This window comes from Polistes dominula, unplaced genomic scaffold (assembly GCF_049000335.1).
Source record: "Polistes dominula isolate Pdom_NZ unplaced genomic scaffold, Pdom_raw_medaka contig_20, whole genome shotgun sequence".
In the NCBI taxonomy this organism is placed as follows: domain Eukaryota; kingdom Metazoa; phylum Arthropoda; class Insecta; order Hymenoptera; family Vespidae; genus Polistes; species Polistes dominula.
Genome location: NW_028301147.1, coordinates 7,810,298 through 7,821,106, shown reverse-complemented (window position 1 = coordinate 7,821,106; position 10,809 = coordinate 7,810,298). Strand labels below are relative to the sequence as shown.

The 10,809-nt window shown below is 44.4% G+C and overlaps 1 protein-coding gene across 1 annotated transcript; it reads right to left on the bottom strand.

The window, feature by feature from the left end:
- Nucleotides 1-7,095: 7,095 nt before the first annotated feature.
- LOC149030973 (uncharacterized) lies at nucleotides 7,096-7,878 on the bottom strand. The gene has a single exon (XM_089177299.1). It carries the CDS (start codon nucleotides 7,876-7,878, stop codon nucleotides 7,096-7,098), a length of 783 nt encoding a protein of 260 aa, XP_089033425.1.
- Between the last annotated feature and the right edge of the window lie 2,931 nt (nucleotides 7,879-10,809).

Genomic DNA, 10,809 nt, shown 5'->3' with positions numbered 1-10,809 from the left:
CCAAGATGACTATATTTATTACGCACGAGTAGAACTATGAATAAATTTATTCATTCTCTGTTCATTTTGCATTTTAATCCATATCTTGAAGGCAATATTTCAGTAATAAGATCTTCATTGGAGTATTTAATTGAGGAGTTTTACTGTTTAATAACATATTGAAGATTTAATCGGCTTTTTTTCATCAAGTTTGCATAAAGATACACTTGATTTTTTAGACATTTCTATTTCTGATCTTGTTTCTTCTTCCGAAGCATCACTACTTTTCTCTATTGAGAATGAATTTAACTCTGCTGATGTTATTTTTTATTTTATTGCATCAGGCTCTTTTTTCTACCGTAGGTACTTACTGTCTTTCTTTGAATGAAGTTTCAGTGACAGTGTCTTTTTTAGACAATATCTTTGCTCCCATATATCATCTATTAAAATTTCGTAAGGAACTAATTCAAATTTCGCATCAAGTCTCTAGCTTTGTCTTCGAAATAGTAAATTGGCTTCTACTTCTCTTTTTAATTTAAAATCTTTACTTAACTCAAACTCAAAATCGTATCCAGTCATTGAAATCAAATGTATCAAACTTGTGTAAAATGTTAGTTTACAGATCAGCTTACAGTTATCTGTAATAGACGATATTTTGTCACTTTTGTAAAGCTTGTTTGGCGCAACTTGTTTTAAAAATTGAGGTAATTCCGACATCTATAATATATAAGCTCTTATCACGGCACGGTAATGCATTTTTGCTATTTCAATTGTATTTTTTATGTGTACGATATATAAATTGAAGCATTCTTCAAGGAGCATATAGACGAATTTCCTTCTTGAGTGGAATCAGTTTTTTCCATAGCCAATTCGTCTCTGTATCCATTTCCTCTAAATTTTCTTCAATACCTTCATCTTCTGTTCTTGTAAACATTCTGTACTTGTCTTAAAAGTTTTAAAAATTATAATGTCAAATAATAAACCGTTTTTAGTTCATTAATAATTGAACATGTTGTATCTATAAAAAAATCGTTATCCTTTTGAAAGAACATTTATAATAGTTTTGACAGCTGATAACATATATTTTGCAAAAGAGAAGACAAGTTTTTAGCAGCCTGATAACATAATGCCCATGCTTGTTTTTCACCAACAGGACCATTAAAGAATAACAATATATTTTGAAGATACCGTGAAAGACCAAAATTGGATCAAAATTCACATGGTCGCTTAGCGTATGTCCGTAATATTAATGATAAGAATAAAACCAAATATTCGATCTTCCACGGTAACATATATTCAAAATATATTAATATTTAATATATATATATATATAATTTTATATTATCTCATGCACCATTCTTAAGTTTTAATTCATTTTATTATAAATTAGCAGTATAAATTTACATTTAATTTATTTAACATAATTAATGTTTTAGGGTTAAGATATTGTAAAAAATATTTTTATCAATTATATATATGTATGTATAGGGTGAGTCAAAAAAATCAATTATTTTTTTTTTTACGAGTGCCACGGAAAAATGGGTTGCTAGACACCTTAAAACAATTCTCACCAAATATGAGCTCTTAATTTTAATAGGAAGATCCTCCGCACCGCAGTTTTTTATTTTTTTCTCTTATTTTAATCTATTGGACTGACAAAAAATAAAAAACTGCGATGCGGAGGATCTTCCTATTAAAATTAAGAGCTCATATTTGGTGAGAATTGTTTTAAGGTGTCTAGCAACCCATTTTTCCGTGGCACTTGAAAAAAAAAAAGTCATTTTTTTGACCCACCCTAATATATATATATATATTATATAAAATGTATAGATATAGATATATATTATAATATATATATATATATCGTTTTTCTTTTGAAAGTGTTAGTTAAAGTTAAATTTATATTTCCTATTAAAATAGTGGCAATTATTAAGTGAATAATATGCGTTTTCTTACCAAGAATGGAGTTAGGCTACTTTCAAAATTAACATTACAACACATAACAATTTACATATCTTTAAAACATTACAGAAACATAATTTATGCGATTCAAAACATTTTTTAATTACATCAATTACAAAACATTTTACTGCTCATTTACATTTTGCATGTGTGAAAGGGATTTGAAGAAATCATGATATTCCGGTAGTATATGTCGTAGTAGGTCCATTATATCTTTGAATTTTACTGTTGTAATTTGTCTAATATTTTCATACAGTGGTATCAATATAATATTGTTGAACTTTTTTGGTCTACCCAGACGTGGTAATAAATTCAGGAGTTTTAAATTTTCATTCTCATTCAACGATGTCTTATAAAAAATTTGATACGGTTCATTTCTGACAAAACGCATTCAAACATATTTTTAACCAGTTTATCAATTCTCCGTTAGAATTTTGTACCCTTTTAAAAATTGCCTTTTCTAATAATTTTGTTCATTCAAAAATTTTGTTTCATTTCATTTAAAATAAAGTTATTATACCTTTTCGGCACTTTCTAATAATATTATAATAATCTTTTGGGGATAAATGGTAAATAATTTTTTTTAATGACATTTCTACCATGCCAAAATCTCTATCATTACGAGTAATTACGTACAATCAGAAAATAATAATTGATAAGTGGAGTTAGGCCACTTTCAAAATAAACGGCTCATATACTATATATATATATATATATATATATATATATATATATATATATATATATATATATAATATAAATACATTTATAAGATAAAATCTTTGTAGAATAATAATTGCATAAATAAATAAGCGATAAAAGCTAGATAAGCGATATAACATTTAATTTTTGTTTTACAATATATTCATTAACTTCATTGTTCAAAAGCATGAAAATATTTGTACTTCATATCAGATTCCATATTACCATAATTTCTAGCTACGAAATATATGCGACAGTCTTATGCGATGAAACCAAAGAGAAGAAAGATATCTTCTTTTTTATTATCACTTCTAATCATTGTGTACACTTCTATATTTTGGATATTTATAAGCAAATTATTGTAGTAAAAAATATTCTGTATACTTATCATCGGTGCTCTTCGCAATAACAATAATACTTACGTTTAAGTAAAATATTCTTTTGATTATTTTTTATATTTATTTAAGATATATTCGTATAATTCATTTATTGTTAATAATTATGCATATACTTACAAATAATTGATTATAATAATTTCTATAGAAATGTTTAATTAAATATAAAAAAATTAATTAAAATAACACAATTTGCAAATTATTTTTAAAGTAAATTATGTTTTCAACATGTTTAAATTTAAATTTCCATTTACATTTGGGGATTGGATGGTTCCCAGCGAATGAAAAGTCTCTCATAGACTTGAAGTAACGTAATTGGACAAACACCAGAGATCCTTATCCAGTCACACATCACCAAGAACTAATCAGTAGCGAGTATGGTTTATGGAATTAATACAGCAATAATGTTTGGACAAAATATAAACTAAAAGCATAACAAGAAATTAATATAAAGAAAACACCAGACTATAAGCGCCAAGAGGTACATAGCTTGTGTAGATACATTTTTCTCATTTAGTTATATATATATATATATATATTTGTGTATAGTAAAAGTAGTAGTATTTTTCTTCGAAGATAGATTACTTGAAAGGTATTTATTGACTGTTTAAACTTTATATTTCTTGTCTTATTTTTCTCATTTTTCAAATGAGACCTTGTTTATAAAAATCGGTGTCTGGTACGATCAACAGTTGAAATACTGTTTTAGATACTTTTATACCGAGGTGATGAGCAGCCTTAAAAATGTGGTATTAATTTTCTTATTTGTTTGAAAAACTCGGTTTTAACAAATTTGTGATTTTAAAAATATAGCATAAATTTATTTAAAATTTCTAAAACAGCTTAAAAGTGAACCGTTATAACGCTTTGTGGAAGTTTCGAGGTGTTCTGTCCAAAGGCCGCGCAGCTTGGCTAGTTATTGACCACTGCAATTGACCAATCGCCGTCGCCGGACTAGGGCCGATGGAAGCTTCCTTTTTTACACTAGTGATCCACGCAGAGAACAGAAGTGACCAATCGAAATAATGGAACAAGCACACGACGAAAGAGACACAGAGAATTCTTAACGGTTACAGCGAGATATCACAGAATTCACCGGAGTGAAGAAAATATCGACTGATTAAATTGAAGTGCCGCACACGAATGGACGAAATCGATCCAGCTTCCGCTGAATCCTAGATCATCGGGGCGCGGAGGACGACGCGCCGAGATTACGCCACGTTGATCCGCCAATCAACGCCTCGGGTCGCGATCACGCCACAAGCCCCGGCCAATCCGGCGCTGCCACCCTCTGGACCGGCTACGTGGCCGAGCGGATTTTTCCCCCACCGGAAGCGCGCATTTCCGGCGGTTGCTAGTGACCTGAAGGTTGGTGCCGGTATACAGAGAGGTGTCAGCACCGTCCTGGTGAGAAGCGCCGCAACCTGACGAGTCGACCGCTAGGTGTCAGCACCGAGGAGGTGTGGGACGCCACAGTCACTCCCCCTCTGGACCGGACGCCGGAGGCGAACGGAAGACTATGTTCTACGTAGGATGTTCGGTCGATGACGTCTTCGAAGTTGGCCGCTGCTGGAGGTCACAGGAGGTGATCGAGTGGCGGCGGTAGAAGTTGTTGGTGGCGAGTTGATGACTGGTCTGGAGGTCGAAGGCGAAGTCTGCACTGTAGGTGGAGGTCCGGAGGCAGCCGAAGGACGAGGAGACGACGACGAAGCCGGAGCCGCTGTATGTGCTGGCGCGTCGAAGGTGTCGAGATAAGCTGGTTTAAGAGCGTCCGTTGAGACAGTCCGTCCCGAGCCGTTGACCTCGATGACGTAGACCTTGTCATCTGTGCGGCGGAGGACGCGATGAGGTCCGCTGTAAGGCTGTTCTAGGGGTCTTCTGACGGTGTCTACTCGAAGAAAGACGTGCGTACATGTCCGCAGGTCCTTGTAGAAGAAAGGACGACGTCGAGAGTGGTCAGAAGCCGGAGTGGCACTCAGGGCTCCCATCAGGGATCGAAGACGGCCGATGAAGGAGGTGTGGTCGACGGGCGAGCTGCACGGCGCGAAGAAGGCGCCGGGGATCCTCAGCGGCGTGCCGAAGACCATCTCCGCTGGCGAAGCCTGCAGATCTTCCTTGTAGGCGTTCCGGAGGCCGAGAAGCACGAGTGGGAGTGCGTCAGGCCAAGGGGCTGGGGCGCACATAAGCGCCGATTTGAGCGTGCGATGAAATCTCTCAATCATGCCGTTGGCTTGGGGATGGTGAGGCGTCGTCCTGATCCTCGTGGCTCCCGAGACTTGAGCAAGCGCAACAAAGAGAGAAGACTCGAACTGAGTACCCTGGTCGGAAGTGATGGTGAGCGGGCATCCTTTGTCCGCGATCCATGCCGACGTAAAAGCCTTAGCGACGGTCTCTGCCCGTATGTCCTCAAGAGGAACAGCTGCTGGCCATCTGGTGAAGCGGTCGATGACAGTAAGGCAATATCGGTAATTCTTTACCTGAGGCAGCGTGACGATGTCGACGTGGACATGCTCGAAACGGCTCTCCGTAGCCTGGAAGCGGGAGAGCGCGGCACGATTGTGCCTGGAGATCTTCGAGCGCTGGCACGGGAGACAGGAACGTGCCCAGACGGTGACGTCCTTGCGAAGACCGGGCCAGATGAACTGCTGCGAGATGTCCCGCACCGTGGCACGGACACCGGGATGGGCGAGACCGTGAATGGCCTCAAAGGCGGTCTGCCGAAGAGTCCGAGGCAGGTAAGGCCGGACTCGACCGCCGTGTGAATCGCAGGCCACCTTGATTCCCCCAAGGATGAGGCGTTGAATGTTGAGGGAGGTGCGTGCTGCGAGCGATGGAAGCTCGTCGTCGCGAGCTTGTGCATCCGCGATGGCCTCGAGACTGAGCGCTGAAGGCAAGCTGACCGTGGCGCAGACAGGAGCCGCTGCTGGAGGCGATGAGTCGTCCGAAGTCCGATCCGTGACGGGAGCGTCCTCCAAAGTCCGGGAGAGGGCATCGGCAACGATGTTGTCCGGGCCGCTGATGTGCTCGAACTTGACGTCAAATTGGAGCAGGAAGTCGAGCTGCCGTTGTTGACGTGGAGAGGCCTTATCCGAGGGCTGGCGGGCTGCGTAGATGAGCGGCCGATGATCCGTCACCACCGTGAACGGACGACCCTCCAGGATCCGCCTGAAATGATGCACAGCGAGGAAGACGGCCAGAAGCTCCCGATCGTAGGTGCTGTAGCGGGCCTGCGTTGAGGACAGCGTCTGGGAGAAGAATCCGATGGGCCGCCAGACTTCGTTGACACACTGCAGCAACGCAGCGCCGACGGCCGAGTTGGAGGCGTCGGTGGCGAGACGAAGCGGGGCGGACGGCGAGAGGAAGGCTGTCTCCGTGGCTGTCGCGAGGCTGCGTCGGGCTTCTTCGAAGGCACGGTCAGCTTCATCGTTCCAGATGAGTGGCCGACGACTGCCGACTGGAAGACCTCGGAGGAGCTTGTTGAGCGGAGCCTGGGTGTGTGCGGCATGAGGCAGGCTCCGCCTGAAGAAATTAAGCATCCCCAGAAAACGCCGCAAGCTCCTTGGCGTTGCGGGTTTTTGGAAGTTCCGAATCGCAAGGACCTTGCGCTCCGGAGGACGAATACCACTTGAAGAGATCCGATAGCCCAAGAAAACGACGCTCGGAAGTCCGAGCTGCAGTTTTTCGACCTTGAAAGAAAGTCCGGCCTCCCGCAAACGAGCGAAGAGGACCCGAAGATGTTGAAGGTGCTCTTCGTGCGAGGAGGACCGGACGCAGAGGTCGTCGATATAACAACGGACGAAAGGAAGATCTCGAAGCAGCGAGTCCATGAACCGCTGAAAGGTTTGGGAGGAGTTGCGAAGGCCGAGTGGCATTCGGAGGAACTCGAAAAGACCAAAAGGCGTGGTTACGGCCGTTTTCTCTATGTCTGACTCTGCCATGGGAACCTGGAAGTAGGCCTCCTGAAGGTCGATGACCGAGAAAACCGAGCTACCGAAACTGTCCTCAAGCAAGTCCTCAATGACTGGAAGAGGGTATCGGTCGGGCAGCGTAATAGCGTTCAGACGACGGTAGTCGCCTGTCGCACGAAAACCGCCGGTGGCCTTTGCCACAAGGTGGAGGGGCTTGCCCAGGGGCTAGAAGACGGTCGAATGACTCCTTGAAGGAGCAGGCGGTCGAAGGTGGACTTAGCCTCAGAGAGGCGATCGCCGGCAAGGCGACGCGGACGTTCGAAAACGGGCGGTCCAACCGTAACAATGCGGTGCACCACACTGCAGCCCTGAAGCAGAGCCCCGGACTTCGAAGGTTGAGCAAGATCAGCGAACTCGGCAAGGAGCGAGTCGTAGGCGGCTCGGTGGCGTAAGTCAGACGAGACTGCGACAGAAGCAACCCCGTGGAGGGCGACTTTCCGGAAGTGCAAGGCCGATTCTTCGGCTGAAGATGGATCAACGATGCGTCGGCGACGAATGTCGACCAAGAGGCCGGAATGGTTCAAAAAGTCGGCCCCGAGGATGGGCTCGGGCACGTCGGCCACCACGAAGAGCCACTGAAACTCTCGCGAGAGACCAAGCGAGAGCGTCAGCAGGTGGCGACCGAAGGTGCGAATAGGGGTGCCGTTGGCAGCGACAAGACGAAGCTCATCGGAGGAGAGCGATTCCGAGACGAGATGGCGGGGTAGGAGCGAGACTACCGAGCCACAGTCAATTAACATAGGCAGCTGTAGCGAACTCTCGAAAACATGAAGGCGGTAATCCGAAGAGATGGATAGTCGGCCACCGGTTACCGCCGAATTATTGGGTGGCGAAGCTAGTTTTTTTTTCGTGTGTCCTCTCGGAAACTGCATGGTGGCTTGCAGTTCGCCGCTCGCTCCCTATAATGTATATGATAGTGGCACCAACGGTGCGACGGAGGGAGAGTCCTTATGGTCAGAGACGGTCTCGAAGATTGCAATGGCTTGACGGCCGGCGATGATGCAGACGTCGATCCCGCCGAAGGTGAAGGAGGCGCGATCGAAGGTCGTCGTGGAGGCGTTGCCGAGCAGGAGATCGTTACACGGCTGAAAGCCGCTAGAATCTCCTGCTGTTGGTCAATAGACCGATTGATCGCCGAAGTCAAGTTAGACAGCTCGGCACACACTGCATCCAGCTTTTGTTCCGACGTGCCAGACCAAACACAGGGATCTCGCGAGGAGGCAGCAGGTTTCGTGTCGGGCGAGGCGCTGCGGGGAGCACGCCGAACCACACAGATGTCAGGTGGGGCATGCTCCATAAGGCTGTCGGCCGTGGCCGCAAGCTCATCCAGCTGGGCTGAGCGCAGAAGGCGAAGGAGTTGGGTTATGTGGGGGGAAGAAGATCTAGCCACCGGACCCGGAGCACGTCGTCACCGACGGAACTCCCGGCGAGGTGTCGCATCCGTCGAAGAAGTTGAGACAGCGTCCGATCCCCCATTGACAACCCCGAAAATAAACTGTGGAGACGTTGATGCATAGTGTCCCCGAATCTGGCCAATAAATGCTTCCGCAGGTTGGCATATTTTTCGAACCTCGGGGGGCGCTGAAGAACATCAAACATCTCCTCCGCCGTTTCGGAATCGAAGGCTGCTACGGCCGCGTGATAGCGGTCCGCATCGGAGACTACGTCATTATGATGGAAGAGCGATTCCATCTGCACAAGCCAAACCTCCGGACTGCGACGCGAGAACCGCGGCCATGGATAGCTCGCGGGGCGCCGAGCGTCGGAGGGGGCGGATGCAGAGGAGATCGCCGGGGCGGGGGCGTTATTGCCCAAGTGTGCTTGCGAGGTCTCTCCAGGACCGGTCCCCTCCAAAATTGAAGCTCCGACTGGCTCGGAAGCCGTGCCAGGAGCGGGGGGGGCCGGGGGGTGGCCTGCTGACCACTTGGGTCAGATGCAGGCGAATCACGGCGAGCAGATGCGCCGGGCGTATCGCCGGCGGCGCGCTGCGAGGCTTCCGACCGCGTGATCGGCATACTGCCAAAGAAGCAAGAGAACAAAGAAAACGAGAAAGAAAAGAAAAGAGAAAAAAAAACGAAGTGAACAGATGAAAGAAAATCACGAGAGAGAACGATTAAGACGAGCAGTAACGGTAGAAACGAAAAGTAGCGAACGGAGGCGAAGGGTACCGAAGATATCCGATAGGTACCGAAAACAGCCGAGCTCGTACGAACGGACAAGTCGCACACGAGAGGGATCCTGCGATGACGTGGCAGGCCAAGTGTGCGAGAGGGGACAAGAGACGAGAGACGAAGGGTACGAGAAGACAAGATGGCTGCCGAGTTCAAGACCTCGGTCGAAAAATGGCCGTTAGCCGTTGTCACAAATCAAAATGGCCGTTAGCCGTTGTCACAAATCAAAATGGCCGTTATAACGGCCGAGTCAGAGGCAGCGATAAGATAACGTTTTTCTCTTTTTTTTGGCCGATCACGGGCGAAGCCGTAAAGGAAGAAAACAAATTGAGACAGAGAAAAGAAGAGAAGAAAAGAGAGAGAGAAAGACCAATCAGACCTGATTCTGCTGGATCACGTCGGGGTCACCAATGTGGAAGTTTCGAGGTGTTCTGTCCAAAGGCCGCGCAGCTTGGCTAGTTATTGACCACTGCAATTGACCAATCGCCGTCGCCGGACTAGGGCCGATGGAAGCTTCCTTTTTACACTAGTGATCCACGCAGAGAACAGAAGTGACCAATCGAAATAATGGAACAAGCACACGACGAAAGAGACACAGAGAATTCTTAACGGTTACAGCGAGATATCACAGAATTCACCGGAGTGAAGAAAATATCGACTGATTAAATTGAAGTGCCGCACACGAATGGACGAAATCGATCCAGCTTCCGCTGAATCCTAGATCATCGGGGCGCGGAGGACGACGCGCCGAGATTACGCCACGTTGATCCGCCAATCAACGCCTCGGGTCGCGATCACGCCACAAGCCCCGGCCAATCCGGCGCTGCCACCCTCTGGACCGGCTACGTGGCCGAGCGGATTTTTCCCCCACCGGAAGCGCGCATTTCCGGCGGTTGCTAGTGACCTGAAGGTTGGTGCCGGTATACAGAGAGGTGTCAGCACCGTCCTGGTGAGAAGCGCCGCAACCTGACGAGTCGACCGCTAGGTGTCAGCACCGAGGAGGTGTGGGACGCCACAGCTTTAACTCTTTTTTCTAATTTTTAAAATTCAAATTTAAAAGAAAATTATCATTTATTTCGAACATTAAATTTCGAATCAACTATAATTTCAGGATGATACCAGGATATAAAACTTGTAAATGAAAATTTTAAGTATTCATTTTTAGATTACATTTTATATCGCACAGAATTTTTCTTATTTCTTTTCAAAGAAATTCTCAAAAGTTGTAGTAAAATAATTGAGATTGTTTATCACAAAAACTTTATTTGTTGATATTTTTTATTTCTTTATTTACTATAAAATTATGTTTTCAACAAATTGTAGGAATATACGTAAGAAATAAAATCAAATGATTAAATCATATTAAACAAAAACTCGATAATGGAATACTGATATAGTTAGAGAGAGCAATTTATAGAATGTTTACTTGAGAACTACATGTCTTTTTGTTTTTCCTTCTTTTTCTCTTTTAATAGCTTGTAGTTTAATAAAATTCTATAATAACTAGTGATCTAACATTTGTATGATAATAAAGTTATTTCATGGGGCATTTCTACTTAAATTAAAACGTTTTTAATAAAATTACTTGGTGTCACAGTTACTTTATACTTTTCCATATCGCGAGACAAATAG